Source organism: Octopus sinensis, linkage group LG2 (assembly GCF_006345805.1).
Source record: "Octopus sinensis linkage group LG2, ASM634580v1, whole genome shotgun sequence".
In the NCBI taxonomy this organism is placed as follows: domain Eukaryota; kingdom Metazoa; phylum Mollusca; class Cephalopoda; order Octopoda; family Octopodidae; genus Octopus; species Octopus sinensis.
The window spans coordinates 152,706,453-152,723,724 of NC_042998.1; the positions used below are offsets into that span (position 1 = coordinate 152,706,453).

Here is a 17,272-nt window from a genome sequence, read left to right on the forward strand (position 1 = left end):
ATGTGTTTGACTCTTGTATATGTCTAAGTGTCTCATATGCTGGAAATAAAGTCAGACAACTCACATGCAGAAAATATCTATTGATCTAGAAACACATGTCTACAGCTATCCTCTTGTCTTTCTACAATTAGGCTGTTTTTTCCTTAACTGCTTGTCAATTTTGGAAAATACTTGATTCTTGAGATTATCTCTTCAATTTGAAGATGGTTCCAACTGCCACCAAACAATTTTTCTCCTATCTACAGTAGCAGAAAAGTTTCAACAAATCGAGAATCAATCTTGTATTTAATACCTCCTTATATATAGAAAGACCACAAATGGGGTTTAAATTTTACAACAGCTGTTTCAGCAGAATTATATTGATATATTAATAGATTACATCATAGCATAAATCCACCATTGCCAGGTACAATGTTAAAGAGGTATAAATGAGTAAGCAAGGTAAGACCTTGATGATAATATACACAACAAACAACACATTAAATAAGAGATGTTCTGAAAAAGAACATTCAAATTTATAGAGGAATCAGACATATAATACGCATGTGAGGAGCAAATAGATCAAACACTCCGTTATTTCAAGCAGTTATCATAATTAGTTTATAGCTACAACCTGCTGTGAATGAGTGCATGAAAAAGACAAGTTGTGGCTAAGATATGATGTTAAGGTCATTAAAACTAGGAAGATATCTTGTCAGTTAAATGCGACAAAGTAAGCAGACCTTGGGGTAGGATAAAGACATAAAACTGTCATCACCATTTTATGCTAGTACATACACACATGTACAGACATACCCAATCATACACACCTGTATGTACACATATGCACACACACCCATATATATATACACACAGACATACATACACACATACATATATATGCACACAGCCCCACATTTATATAGTTATATAAAATACAGAAATATAAACTAAATAATGATATGAGGTCTTATCAATAAATATCCGGGCTGCTGCCATAGTAACGAAACTAAAGCACGCACACTAAGTTTTAACATTCAAGCTCACTTCTGCTGTTTATAGCAGTGCATGGAAGGAAGGTGTGTAGTGTGTGATTGTTGAATTGACCATGACAGAGAAAGTTGTCATGGCGATACCTGCACAGAGGCCTATGCAAAGTTGCAGAAAGTGTATGGAGAGGAGTGTATGAGCTGCACACAAGTGTATGAGTGATTTAGATGTTCCCAAGATGGCTGAAAAAATGTTGATACTGACAAACGTTCTGGGAAACCTGCAACCAGCAGAACTGAGAAAAAATATTGCAGATGTGTGTGCAGTTGTGAGGGGAAATTGTCAGATCACCATCTGTAACTAATCTGCACATCAGAAGATGTGCAGATTAGTTACAGTTCAGTTCAGTCCATTATCACTGAAGATTTGAGTATGAGACATGTGTTTGCCAAGGATGTGCCAAAACTGCTTTCAGCTGACTAAAGAGACACTCAGGTTTCATTGCACAAGATCTCCTTGATTGAAAATTTTTTGAAAACTTTGCATAGGCCAAAATTTGATGCAGATTCTCTGCCCAACTTTCTCTGTCATGGTCAATGCAACAATCACACACTACACACCTTCCTTTCAAGCACTGCTGTAAACAGCAGAAGTAAGCTTCTACTGTTGAAACATAGTGCACATGTGTAGCAGAGTTCAATGTCAATCTGTGTCAAGTGGCTTCATTCTGCGTGCTTTAGCTTTGATATTATGGCAACAGTCCGGATACTTATTGATCAGACCACGTATTAAGAAATAAATATAAGAAATCATAGATGAAGAGTTTGCAGGTCATACACTGGGCAATCAAATATTTCACTATTTATAGAACATAAATGTTGCAAACAAATACAATAAGAATGCATAACCATGAGGCTGATGACATAATATAACATATTACTCAAACAATACTTAAGCCTTAAATAATATACTTAACTATGTTAGAGAGTATAAATAAATAGGAGTTAAGAAATATTGTTCAAAGTGAATTAGATAATATATAGACATGTGTTTCTAATATAATCCAAGCATTTCACTCTAAGTTTATTAGACTTATTAAGGATATTACCTGAACATTTAAATATCTCCCACTATTCAGCACAACAAAGTGTGCAGCCATAGCTATCATTTGAGTAGGATAATTCATGTTTTATTATGCTCCAGGTAATATGGAATTTAATTCTTTTGTCTTTTAATTCCCTAATTTTTTCTGCAAGTGAAATAACCTTGGCCTTATTAGGATTATTGAAAGAATAAGAATGATTATATAATCTCTGCCTGAATTTGCAAGAAGTGGAAATGATATTGGTGAAATTGTTCAGGTGGTTATTACATCACATTTATAAATAATATTTTTAGTTAAGCATGAATTACTCAGAGGACATAGAAATTTGTTTTTACAATTATGTTATTTAGGAAATTTATGGCCAATAGTGCTTCTAGTCTTGCTCCATCATCTGGTAGTTGCTGTGAAAGATAGGAGTAAACGAATGACTGGTGAGAGCTGTTCATGTCATGTAAAAAGAGGCTGCAATGAGGTGAGGATTAGCTATGAGAACAATGATGAGTTTAGTGTGTAAGCAAGACTTCATCAGGGTTCAGTTATCTATCCATTGCAATTTATCATAACTCTCCAAGTACTCTTTGCTGATGACCTTATTCTTATAGCTAAGACTGTAGTAGAATGAAATTCCAGGTGTGAAAGCAAAACCTTGAATCAAAGAGCCTTAAGTTAACTTATCAAAGACTATAGTCCTGGTTATCAGTAAACAGGAAGCTAATTCCTTTCGGTAAATGACCCTGAATGCAGAATAGGTATTTGCAGAAATTCCATATTGTACATAGTTCAAACTGTGGACATGTAAGAGATGCAGAACAATTATATAAGCAGTTTGAAGCATTTCATAAATTTCTGTAACATTTTTACCCAGTTTAACACATAACTTTTGCATAGCAAGCTTTCAGATTGTCTTCGCATCCCAACAGCATTCTTCAAACTAGTCAGCTGTGACAAGCAGTGTTTAGAAGGGTGTGTTCAAATTTACACCTGATTCCTTCAATCTGGTCAAGTTAGCTTATTAAATGTATAGTAATGATATACTAAAATGACAATAATCTAGAACAGTTATAACTGCTTCTCCTAAAAAAAGTCACAAAAATTCTGGAATGCACCTCATAGATTTCTGGGATACCCAAGAGGTTACTTAATAGAAGATATTTTGGTGTTTCGGTGACCTAAATAGTGGTGGGGGTAATGCTGAAAGCATAGTTGCTAGAATAGAACTGGTTAAAGAAAGTTCATAGAACTACTACCCCTCTTGGTAACAAAAGGCCTCTCTCTCAGAGTGAAAGACAGCTTATGATGCCTGAATATGAACAGTAATACTATGTGGTTGTGAAACATGGGTAGTGAATGCAGAGGACATGTGAAAACTAGAAAGAAATGATACTGGCATGTTTCACTGTTTGTATGTATAGGAAAGTACAAATGTGCTGAGAGAAAAAATTGGATATATGAGGCATCAGATGTGGTGTGCAGGAGAGAAGACTGCTGGTATGGTCATGTGATGCAGATGGATGAGTACAGCTGTATAAACAAATACTGATTGCTAAATGTCAAAGGAACTTGTGGAAGAGGGAAACCCAAGAAGACACGGGATAAAATAATGAAGACTGACCTGAAAATATTGAACCTCTAGGAAAAAATGACAGAGGACAAAGACAAATGTGCTTGAGAAGACCTGTCAATCTCAGCAAAAACGAGTCCTCTCAAACCTTTCTCAACAATTCATCTAGCACTCATACCTCCGTCAATTTTCTGCAGTATGTAAATTTATTCCCCTTCACTTTCACATTGTATCCTTACTAGTGTACCTGACCCACTCCTATTTCCTTCTTTCACTTCTCTCACCTAATTGATATCCACTGCATCCAACTCAATCCCCTCCAGCAACAATTGTGACATGAATATCTATGCCACAACAATTAGCAATGAGTGATTTGAAGCTTACATTGGCCATTAACAATTTTTTCTGATAGAAACAAGTTCATTAATTATGGGAGATGTATTAACTGGCATACTACAGTTGCAAAAGCAAATAGCTGTTGTAGCAACAGAACAGCAGAAAGAATTGAACAACAGTACTCGAGAGTCAAACAACAGTACCTAAGAGTCAAACAGCTGTTGCTGGAATTAATATAGAAGTAGGGAAACTCTGCAAGTTTGTTTTCCCTAAAGGGCATAGCAAATGCTATAACTGAATTTAGTTATAACCCAGAAGAGGGTATAGCTTTTTTGGCATACCTCAGAAGATATGAAGATATCTTCAAGGAAGAATGCAAGTGTTGGACAGATGATAAAAAAGTGAGATTACTGTTATGGAAACTAAGTCCTTCAGAATATGAAAAATACTGCAATTTTATCTTGCCTAAAAAAACAAGTGAAATTTGTTTCAAGGAAACAATTGAAATACTATCCAAAATGTTCACCAATAAGAGTCCCTGTTTAACCCTTGCTGGGAATGTTTGAACTTAGTAAAAAAAGAGGACAAAGACTTTGTCAGTTATGCCAGAATCATAAGTAGAATGTGTGAAAAACTTAAACTGAAGGAATTATCTCCTGACATGTTTAAATGCCTCATTTTTGTGCAAGGTTTGAAGGAAAACAAAGATGCAGAAATATGTGCATGGATTCTTACAAAACTAAAACAGGAGAACCAGAATTTAACCCTGCAGGCAGTAGCAGAGGAATATCAAAGAATTATCAACTTGCAACACAATGTAAAGGCAATTGAAGAAAAAATTTCTCTCAAGTACATGTTGACTAAAAATAAAGAAAAAAAGAATATTATGACCAAAACCATTCTATGGATGTGGAGGTCTGCATTTTAAGAAAGACTGTCCATTTAAAACTTCAAAATGTTTTAGTTGTCAAAAAATTGGACATAGAAGCTGAAGCAAAAAACAGGGAAAAAATTCTTCGAAAAAGGTTTGCTCAACAGAAAGTCATGACAACACCCAAAAAAGAAAGTATGTGCATGTAAAAATAAACGATGCAAATGTGAAACTACAACTAGACACAGGTAGCAACATTACAATTATTGATACCAACATGTGGAAGAAAATTGGGAAACCTACATCTACATTAAAGAAAACATTGAAAAGAGCACAAGGTGTCACAGGTGAAAGATTACACTTCTTAGGCGAAATGGTAAGCAACATTGCTTATTGTAGTAAAACCTGTAAAGCAAAAGTGTTTGTGCTAAAAAAATGCAAGAAACTTGTTCAGTACTGACTGGATAAAGTTGTTTGATTTATGGGACCTCCCCATAAATCTGTTCTGTAAAAACATAAATGATTGTTCCTCCAGTAAGAATAAGGTGTCAGAAAAATGCTTTTCCTGAAGTGTTGTCAGATAAATTAGATTTGTGTACTAAGACTGAGGCATGTTTCCAAATTAAGGAAAACGCAATACTAGTGTTTAAAGCAAAAAGAACAGTACCTTTTGCTGCGATAAAACATGTCAATGAAGAATTAGACAGATTAGGGAAAATTAGATTCCTGAACTCATATATATATATGTATAGATACACACACACGCACATATATACAGATACTGGTGTCATGCAACTGGTACCTGTGTGGGTGGTACATAAAAGTACCCAGTACACTTCTGGAGTGGTTGGCATTAGGAAGGGCATCCAGTCATAGAAACCATGCCAGATTGGACTGGAGACTGGTGCAGCCTCTAAACTTGCCAGCTTTGGTCAAATTGTCCAACCCATGCCAGCATGGACAATGGACGTTAAATGTTGATGAGAATGTTGATGATACAGGTAAGGTGATGCAAACAGGAAAAATAGAACTCAAAATATGAGTACATGCATATTTTTATCAATATTTAACAGAAGTAACATGGTCTGAAAGTTTTATGTGTTGGCACTGCCAACGCACAAAACTCTCAGACCCTGAGTCACTCTTGTTACATCTGCTAAATATTTATATATATATATATATAATATATATATATATATATACACACACACACACACACACACACACACTTACGCACACACAGTTATGTGTAATATAAACATATCTCCATGTACATATAAACTCGCACATACATATATATGATGTATGTGTGTGTTTATATATTAACATGTACATTTCATCATTATCATTTAACATCCACTTTTCCATGCTTGCATGGATCAGACAGAATTTCTTGAAGTAGATTTTCTACAATCACATGTTCTTCCTGTCTTTAACCTTTACCTTAGCAAGATAATATTTCCCCCTGGTCAGACATGTTTTTCTCTGAAAACTGGAAATGAACAACATTGCTTGTAAGATGGTAATGTCAAGAGAAGAGTAGACTCATACACACACAATGGACTTCTTTTAGTTTTCATTACTTAAATTCACTTACATAAGTCAGCCTAGGGCTATAGCAGAAGACACTAGGTCACATGGTTGAGAAGTAAGCTTAACCACACAGCCGTGTCTGTACTTATATATATTTATGATACATACATATCTGTATTTTGATCTCTCAGCCTGTACCTCAAAATGGACTGCTCTAGAAAATCTTTAGTTCTTACAACCAACATAATGTGAACTAAGTAGCATAACAATGGATATAGACATATAGGGAGCAAACAAACTAGATATTTATCTTATAAAATTGAATGTAAACAATGTTTATCTGAATCGTTTTAATCAAGAATGTAATCACCATCATTTCCAATGCCTGCAGCCCAATGGGAAAATAATTTTTTTATGAGAGAAATCTGTTTCTCTTCCTGAAAAAAAGTCTGAAAGACTGTTTTCAACTTTCTCTCTGTTTCTGAATGTTTTATCTCTTATAAAATGTTCTAGAGATTGGAACAGATGGAAATCCATAGGCACTAAGTCTGGTGAGTATGGAGGATGTGGAAGAACTTTGCATACTAATGATCTTATTTTTTTTTTAGTTTGTTTTGAAGAGTGTAGCCTTGCAATGTCACGATGGAGAATAACACCATTTCTGTTTATTAAAGCTGGCTAGTTTTGATATAATTTTTCAATTACATGATCAAGTTATTGGCATGTCCCAGTAGTTTGTAATGGACAATATCTTTCAGGTTTCACCAAACACAGAGCAAAGATTTTTTGTAGATGAAGTTCTGGTTTTGGTGTTGGCATTGGCCTCTCATTACATGATAACCATTGTCTTTTTTGTTTTCTGTTGTGATGAAAAACCCATTTTTTATCACCTGTAACACTGCTTGAGATGTCTGTGGATAATTGAATATGACACATTAAATTTTTATGCCAAATCTCTGGTGCTTTGATATGGATCCAATACAACAGTCTCATTCAAAAGGTCATCATTCAGAGTGGGTTGTCTTCCAGAGTGAGGCTTGTCCAAATGTCACAATCACCATCTTCAAACCTTTTAAACCACAGCTGACATGTAGGAGCTTTCAGTGAATCCGGATACACTTCACAAATGGTTTTCATTGCATCTGTAGTGATACTTTTCTTTTGAAACTCATAGAATAAGCAATGGCAAATATGATGTTTCATAAAGTTCTTATCCTCCATGGGGTTAATTACTGAAATAGCCATTCAACCCTGGCTCTGATGTGATTGGTTGATTCATAGTGGTGAAAAAATGCAATTATTTTCCAAATACTCTAATTAATATATATATATATATATATATAATCCAAAGAACTGGAGAAAAAAAACAAGGTAAAAGACAATAACACGATGACATGGTACATGCAAAGTATTAATAAGATCCTCAGGGAAGGACAGAAAGGGTGTTTTACGTTTTGAGCAAAGCTCTTCTTCAGAAACAGGAGACAGGGGAAAGTTCAAGAGAAAAGGAAAATGGAAGAAAAAAAATTGCCAACAATCCACATGTAGTTATATTTGGAATGACCGGTAGGGGGTGGACAAAAAAGAGTGCTTTCTAAGACAGGAGAGCGTAAGTAAGGAGGTATCTGTGTGTATGTGTGGGTATGTGCATGTGTGTGTGTGTATGCAGGTGGTGGTAACTATGTGTGTGCATGTATGTACATGTATGTATGCATGTGTGAATGTATGTGTGTGTTTATGTGTATGCATGTGTATGTGAGTGTGTGTGTGTGGGGTTGTGTGTGGAGTTATATGTGTTCCTGTGAGCTGGCAGAAACGTTAGCATGCCGGGCGAAATGCTTTGTGGTATTTTGTCTGCCGTTACGTTCTGAGTTCAAATTCTGCCGAGGTCGATTTTGCCTTTCATCCTTTCGGAGTCGATAAATAAAGTACCAGTTTCGCACTGGGGTCATTGCAATCAGCTTAATCCCTTTGTCTGTCCTTGTTTTTCCCCTCTACGTTTAGCCCCTTGTGGGCAGTAAAGAAATATATATGTGTTCCTGTATGTGTGTATATATGTGTGTGCACGTATTTGTATGTTTTGTGTGTGTGGGAGGTATATGTGTGTTCATGTGTGTGCGTGTATGTATGTGTGAGTGTGCATTTATAAAAAAATAAAATATATAAAAAGAGAAAAGTACAAGATGAAAAAATAAAATTTATAAACAAAAAATAATAGAAGATAAAAAATTAAAATTAAAATGAGAAAAAATAGAAAGGTAAAAGACAATAAATAGATAAAATAAATTAAAAGGATCAAAATAAGCAATTACAATGGAAAAAAAACGAAAAAAATTGATAAAAATCAAATGAAAGTTATAAATAGTGAGTGAATATAAGATAGGATAAAAAGTCATTTTTTAAGGAGGGTGTAGAGACAGTCATTGAGAGGATGGAGTTGTGTTAAGTCTGAAAGGAGTTTGTGTTTGTAGACTGAAAATGTAATGCTGTTCAAGATGAAGTTAAGAGTTGGTGGATACGTGGTGTAGGGCGACGCCAAAGATGGTGATATTTGAGGTGGAGTGACTGGCCAAGCGAAAATGGTGGGCAATGGGGGAATTTGTATGTAGCCGAACATCTTGTAGATGTTCAGTGAACCAGTCAGCCAGCTGGCAGCTTGTCTGGCCAATGTAGAGTTTGTTGCAGAAATTACATTTGATGCAATAGATAAAGCTGGAAGAAGTGAAGGAGGAGTTACTAATGTGGAGGGTGTGCTGGTAGGATCCAGTGAGGGAGGTGGTGTTGGTGATGAAAGGACAGCTGTGGCAGCAGGATCTGAAGCAAGGGAAGAATTTGGTTTGGGTTGGGATGGAGGAGAGGAAGGTGCTACAGACCAGTAGATCGTGTAGGTCACAGGCGCATAGAAGCCGATGTGCATATATAATATATATACATATATATAATGGGCTTCTTTCAGTTTCTGTTCATCAAATCTACTCACAAGGCTTTGGTTGGCCCAAAGCTATAGTAGATGACATTTGCTCAAGGTGTCGTGCAGTGGGAGTGAACCCAGGACGATGTGATTGGGATGCAAACTTATTACCACATAGCCATACTTAAGCCTATTTACTCTCTTTTACTTGTTTCAGTCATTTGGCTGTGGCCATGCTGGAGCACCGCCGTCGATCAAATTGACCTCAGGACTTATTCTTTGTAAGCCTAGTACTTATTCAATCGGTCTCTTTTTGCCGAACCGCTAAGTTACGTGGACGTAAACACACCAGCATCAATTGTCAAGCGATGTGGGGACAAACACAGACACACACGTAATACATATATATACATATATACGACAGGCTTCTTTTAGTTTCCGTCAACCAAATCCACTCACAAGGCTTTGGTCAGCCCGAGGCTATAGTAGAAGACACTTGCCCAAGGTGCCACGCAGTGGGACTGAACCCAGAACCATGTGGTTTGTAAGCAAGCTACTTACCACACAGTCACTCCTACGCCTATTTGTTGGAGAATTATATTTAAACTATTCAGAAACTGGATGAATATTTTTTAGTTGACTACAAATCATATTCTTATTTTCAATAAAGCAATTTTGATATAGCTTTCTTTTGTCTCAGTTGTCTGCAATGAAGTAATAACAATGTTAAATTATCAAATGAATTATTTTACTGGTTTTAAACTAATGTAAAATTATTAGAATTTTATTTTTCCAACTGAATAAGATTTTGTGAAAAAAGTTGTGAATGACAACACTTACCTGATGGAGATAAAAGTTTACCAACAGAGTTGGCTGAACTGAAACAAATAAGAAAAAAATGTGTATAAGACTTCAATTTTGTGATTCAACTAATGTATAGGCAAGACAAGAAATACAAATATTCTTGCATATGTCACCTATTTGTCTAAAGTATTTTGCCAAGTGTGCTGGAGTTCCCAGTATTGTGGTGAGTTTTAATAATTGAATGCTTTGTCTTATATTTTTAGGAAATAGATGTATGGAAATGAAGGCTATTGCTAAGTTCAATAACAACACAATTGAAATCAAGAATTGAAACCAGCTGACATTCAATTTACTGAGAATATAAAGTATTCTTATTCATAGCAAATTGAAGTAGGGGGTTTTAAGAAATAAGTATGTATGAATGAACAAAATGAATTTATGCACATATATATATGATGATTACTTCATCTTGTCAGATGATAGTCATCTCAAATTCAGCCTGATTGTTCTGATTTACTTTTATCCTTGCATGTGCATGGATATGACATCTTATGCCATATCCATCACAATAGGACTTTCTAAAATACAAAAAGTGTCTTCCTCAGAGTTTTGTCAAGAATAATGTAAACTTCCTTTAATACTGGGAAATCAATTTAACTCATAGATGGGACCCTGGCAGATACTACCATACCAGATCAGAGAAAACGTGGATGTAATAGTAATTAAGAGGTGCCACCATGCTTCCCAACTCTAGAAAACACAAAAACACAAATTTCACAACTTGCGAAGTAAACACAGAAATGTCACTCTGCACACTACCTCACAAAGGTCACTGCAGGCTCTCACAGACTATATGAAAGAGAATTCAAAAACTGCTATGCTAATCACATGCCTTCCTTTTGACACAGGGACAAAAGTAAAGCTACTAAGTTGGTTAGCCACACATGGGGTTTGAAATTGAATGCCACACCACATACAACAAAGTGGAAAATAGTCACAAAAGTCAACACCCTATGTTAACAGATCAAAAAGAAAAAAAAAATGTAAGCTATGCATAGCTGAAAGAAGACACTCTTTTCAGCTCTAAGAACTCTAACTCACTGCTGAACTCTAGATCAAAAATTTTCAGTAGTTGTAAGCATTATTTTTTCAGCTTTATAATTTATGGTTTAAGGGAAATAATTCTTATTCCCCTTTTTGCTCCCTTCTGATTTCTTTTTCTTTTCTGGTTTTTCAACCTTCCCCTTCTCATATATACTTCCTTCTTACCTTTTCTCTTGTCCCATTTTTAGTTCATTATGGCATATGGGCAGTGTCTGATGATTGCGCTGGGACACCAGATGTGTTCAGCATATGAAACTAATAGTAGCGCATAAAAACATATATTGATCATACAATCATAGAACAGTACACTATATCTAATCTTTTATTCTTTTAATTGTTTCAGTCATCTAACTGTGGACATTCTGGAGCATTACCTTAAAGGTTTTTTTAGTTGAAGAAATATATGATATTGTTACGGAATCACTCGTCGCTGCTCGCCCGAACGGGCAAGTTCGCCACGGAACCCAGAGAGAGGAGAGATACAACAACAACAACAACAGCAGCACAGAGAGATACAGAGGCAACAGAGAGAGACACAAAGAGGCAAGGCATAACTGGCTTACATTTAACACTAGTTTATATGACAATCAATTGTTACACATCAAAGCATTTAAAGGAAACAACAAATCAATACAGGTATACAACAGATCAAAGCAATATATCAGCATTTCAAAGGTACACGTCCGAAGACACAGTTCTGTTTCAAAACACATCAACAAGTCATATACAGTTCGAAGGACATTAAAGGCCTAACAGTTCAATTGTTCATTATACAATGTTCGTATCACAACAATTCACGTTACAATTCAAAGTCTTTAACGACTACATCAGAGTCCTTCTTTTTCTCTCTCTTTCTTCTTTCTCTTTTTTTCTTTTACAGTCTCTTTACATCGTAGCACGTATCAATACAATTAAATACCTTAATTCCTAATTAGAATGGCCAGTGTCCCATATTGTAGTTCCTCTCTCTCAGTGCCGCTAGCTCCAACTTACCAAACTCTTGCCCCGAATTCCCAACTGCTCGCTTTGACGACCGAATACCAAATGTCCCCCTATCACTACCCCTCAATCTGTCTCTACTGCTCATACCCTCTCCATCTGCTCTCAGCCCTAACTGCCTATCTCTATCCTCAATCTGTCTCTTAGCCTTATACTCTCTCTATCTGCTCTCAGCCCTTACATCTCTCTGACCCCCAATCGACCGCACAAGGCCAAAAGGTCCCTCCAAAAAGCCATTACTCTTCCAGTAAACAAAGGGCTGTTGCTTTTCTTCCAAACGTGCCGGCACCACTCCCAAAAAGTGGGTCAAGAAATACTGCACTAGCCAAACCATAACACTACCCCCTACCTAAGCTTTGTCGACCCGACAAAAGCATAACAAACCCGCACCTCCGAGGGCGAGCTCCAGCAGATGTTCCAGGAACTGGAGGTCCCCTTGGGTGGTTTCTCCTCTGGGGGTCTCACCTCCCACGGCCACCACTTCACCACCGGCCACAGGTTGGCACCCTCCCTCTGCAGCTTGGGTGACACCTCTGCCAAGACCGCCAAGCTTCCTACGAGCTGCCTACAATAGGCGTACCGTCCGAGGAAGTTCCTCAAACCCCTCACACAGGCAGGGTCCGGCCAATCCTTCACAGTGGCCAACTTCCTCAGGGCTCTATACCCCACGTAGCATCTTGCTGTGCCATCTCCATTCCGCGCAATTATTGCCGACGACCAGGGACCATTCCGCTTTTCCACTATTCCCTGTCGCCGATATCTCCTCTTGCGCTGCCGTACTGGGACTTTCCTCCGGCCTCGCTGCTTCCTCAAGCGACGACCGCCTGGGTTGATGAAGCACTCCGCCATGTCCGTGCGACCAACATCCAACAACCCTCGCGACCAACGTCCTGCGCTCCTCACCAACGGTTGCTTCTTCCGCAACTGCATCGGTGGACCACCATCTCCTTTAACTGCATCACTGTATCGGCAGAACTGGCCCCGCCGCTGGTTCACCGTCCGGCGCAGTTCCACGATTTGCCCTCTGCAAATCGCCTGCGCAGCCTTCAATAAATCGGCCGACCCAACCAGCGCCCTGTCAACCTCTGCCTCCACCAAGGTCCAGCCAACCCTCAATCGAGCCCTTACTATGCACTGCCTGTCGGGCGCCACCAGCCCCACGCAACCATTGAATACAGAGCTCACCCGAGTGCCAACCAAGCACCAGCGACTCCTTGCGGACCGCTTCCGCAACTGCATCAGTGGGCCACCATCTCCTTCAACTGCGTTGCCGTATCTGCAGAACTGGCCCCACCACTGGTTCGCCATCTGGCACGATTCCTCGATTTGCCTTCTACAAATCGCCTGTGCCACTTCCAAAAGATCGGCCGACCCAGCCAGCGCCCTGCCAGCTTCTGCTTCTACTAGGGTCCACCCGACCCTCAATTGAGCTTTTACTATGCACTGCCTGTCGGGCTCCACTGGCCCCAAGCAGCCATCAACCACAAAGCTCACCCAACACTGAAGCAGTCTTCCTGGTCTTGGTAGACCCACCACCGCTCGTAACCGTCTCGCCTCGCCAACGGGCTTGGTCCTTTTCCTCTCCAGCTTCTGCACCGAAGGCTTCACAACACGCACGCTCGGCCGCCAGTCCATCCACGCCTGTGGCCTCTCCACAGTGGGAACCATACAGTCCTTCTGAGCCCCGAGAGACAGGGGCCCAGACACCAAAGGACTCGCACATGGCATAACATCCACCGCGACCATTACACACAGAGCCGGAACCTCGGACTTAGCGATATCCGCTCCCGACTTCGCCAGCTCTTCGTCCTGAGCTCCGAGAGACAGGGGTTGAGATGCCAAGGGCTCCAGACACGGAACAACAGCATCAGCCATAACACATGCAGGGTTTTCGGTTTTCTTAACCTCTACGGGTTCCAAATCACAAGATTTCTTGGGTACAGCATCACAAATTTCGGCAACCAACCCAGGTTCCGGAACACTTCCTTCACGTCCAGCGTCACAAATTTCAGCAACCACTTCAAAGGGTTCTTCCGACCCACACTCTTCCCTTGACGCTTCATTTGACGGGCAATCTCCGCCCACAGGACCGTTGCTATCCCCGGTCCAACACCGATCCTCCAAAGCTGACCCAACCGCAACCTCAAGCTCCTGCTGATCTGCCCACAGGCCCTGTCGCCTTGTCCATTCTTTCTAAGAATGTGTTCGTCTGCGTCAATTGGCCCCTCAACATCTCTATAATCAGGGCAAGCGAAATCTCCTCGTCTCCGGTCTGACAACCAGACGAATCCATAGCGAAAAAGCCGATCGAGCGCAGCAATCAGGACAATCCCAACTTCTGACACCAATTGTTACGGAATCACCTGTCGCCGCTCGCCCGAACGGGCAAGTTCGCCACGGAACCCAGAGAGAGGAGAGATACAACAACAACAGCAGCAGCAGCACAGGGAGATACATAGGCAACCAAGAGAGACACAAAACAGCAAGGCAACAACTGGCTTACATTTAACAATTAGTTTATGACAATCAATTGTTACAACATCAAAGCATTTAAAGGAAACAACAAATCAATACAGGTATACAACAGATCAAAGCATTTAAACATGCAAGTAACAATATAACAGTCGGTATTCGGTCGTCAAAGCAAGCGGTTGGATTCAGGAGCTTGGCAAGTTGGAGCTAGCGGCGCTGGGAGAGAGAGACTACAATATGGGACACTGGCTATTCTAATTAGGAATTAAGGCATTTAATTGTATTGATAGGTGCTACGATGTAAAGAGACTGTAGAAGGAAAAAAGAATTGGTGTATTGAACAGTGAAAAGAACTGAGACAGTGAAATGAACAATGTGAATTGTGTAAAGACATTTTGTACAGTGTTGTGATTTGAACATTGTATAATGTCCTTCGAACTGTATATGACTTGTTGCGTCGTTACCGGACTATTATATTGTTACTTGCATGTTTAAATGCTTTGATCTGTTGTATAGCTGTATTGATTTGTTGTTTCCTTTAAATGCTTTGATGTTGTAACAATTGATTGTCATAAACTAGTTGTTAAATGTAAGCCAGTTGTTGCCGTTTTGTGTCTCTCTCGGTTGCCTCTGTATCTCTCTGTGCTGCTGCTGCTGTTGTTGTATCTCTCCTCTCTCTGGGTTCCGTGGCGAACTTGCCCGTTCGAGCGAGCGGCGACGGGTGATTCCGTAACAATATATATATATATATTATATATATATATATGTATATTATATTATATTATAAATATATATATATATGTTATTATATTATATATAATATATATATATGTATATTATATTATATTAAAATATATATATATGTATATTATATTATATTATAATATATATATATATATATGTATATTATATTATATTATAAATATATATATATATATGTATATTATATTATAAATATATATATATATATTATATATATATGTATATTATATTATATTATAAATTATATATATATATTATATTATATTATATTAAAATATATATATATGTATATTATATTATATTATTTATAAATATATATATATATGTATATTATATTATATATAATATATATATATATAGTATATTATATTATATTATATTATAAATATATATATATATTATGTATATTATATTATAAATATATATATATGTATATTATTTATAAATATATATATATATATATTATATTATATTATATTATATTATAAATATATATTATATATATATATGTATATTATATTATATTATAATATATATATATGTATATTATATTATATTATAATATATATATATATATGTATATTATATTATATTATAAATATATATATATATATATATTATATTATATTATATTATAAATATATATATATATAATATATATATATATATATGTATATTATATTATTATAAATATATATATATATGTATATGATTGATTGATTGATTGATTCTAGTTTCAGCTCATGAGCTGTGGCCATGCTGGGGCACCGCCATTTGGTGTTGCTACTTGGTTTTACTTCATGAAAGCTTTTTAGCAACTGCCATTTGGTGCATGAGAGAGTTCGATGCAGCTGCCCTCATCTGCACCTCCTGCCGTGAAGTTGGTTCATCTGGGACACCTGACAGGAAGAGATCCAGTTCCATTTTAAAGACATCTGCATCCACCCCATGCAGGTCTCTCAGGTTCTTCGGGAGGATATTGAAGAGCTGTGGGCCTCGGAAGCCCAGGCTATCACAGTATCTTGTCCTACATCTTGATAGCAAATTTGGAGTCCTAGGCACCACGCAGTGGCGCCCAGTTCTGGCATTTGTGTAACTCTCAATGCTAAAGTTTGGGACACTTCCCTCCAGGATCTTCTAGATGTATATTATGGCATATCTTTCCCGCCTACGCTCCAAGGAATATAGTTTTAATCTCTTGAGTCTTTCCCAGTAGCTTACATTCTGCATAGAGGCTATCTTTGTGTAGCTACGCTGGATCGCCTCGAGCTCTGTGATCAACTTGACACTGGATGGTGACCATAACTGAGAGCAGTAGTCAAAGTGGCTTAGGACAAGTGTCCTCCAGAGGACCATCATGGTTTCTTATTCTCTTGTTCTAAAGGTTCTGAGAATCCATCCGGCCAGTCGTCTACATTTCATTGCCAATTTAGCAACATGTACATGAAAGGTTGCGTCATCACTCATGTAAATACCCAGGTCACGCACTGATTGTGCCTCTGGGATTGCTATTCCTCCGGGTCCAGTGTATTCATTGGGTATTGCATTTAGTTTTGCATGCTGATAGTATAAAGCTTGAAACTTTTCAGCATTGAACTGCATGCTATTCTTTTCAGCCCACTTGTATATTTTGTCTAGCTCACATTGCAGGCGTTTAGGGTCCTCAGGGTTCTGTATTGCCTGTGAAACTTTTGTATCATCTGCATAACTTGTGATCGTGGCTCTCTGCGTGGCTGAGGGCATGCCTGAGAGGGCCATTATGAACAGTAGTGGTCCCAGAACAGTGCCCTGCGGAACACCGCTCACTATTTGCATGTTAATGGAAGTGGCCCCATTGGCTACTAC

General features: G+C 38.0%; 1 protein-coding gene across 1 annotated transcript in view; it reads right to left on the reverse strand.

The window, feature by feature from the left end:
* LOC115226339 (mitogen-activated protein kinase kinase kinase 5) overlaps nt 1-17,272 on the reverse strand; it is a 315,276-nt gene that overhangs the window by 12,562 nt on the left and 285,442 nt on the right. The window contains exon 24 of the mRNA XM_029797343.2: nt 10,127-10,164. Within this exon, the coding sequence (XP_029653203.1) occupies nt 10,127-10,164 (38 nt within the window). The remainder of the gene's footprint in view (nt 1-10,126; nt 10,165-17,272) is intronic.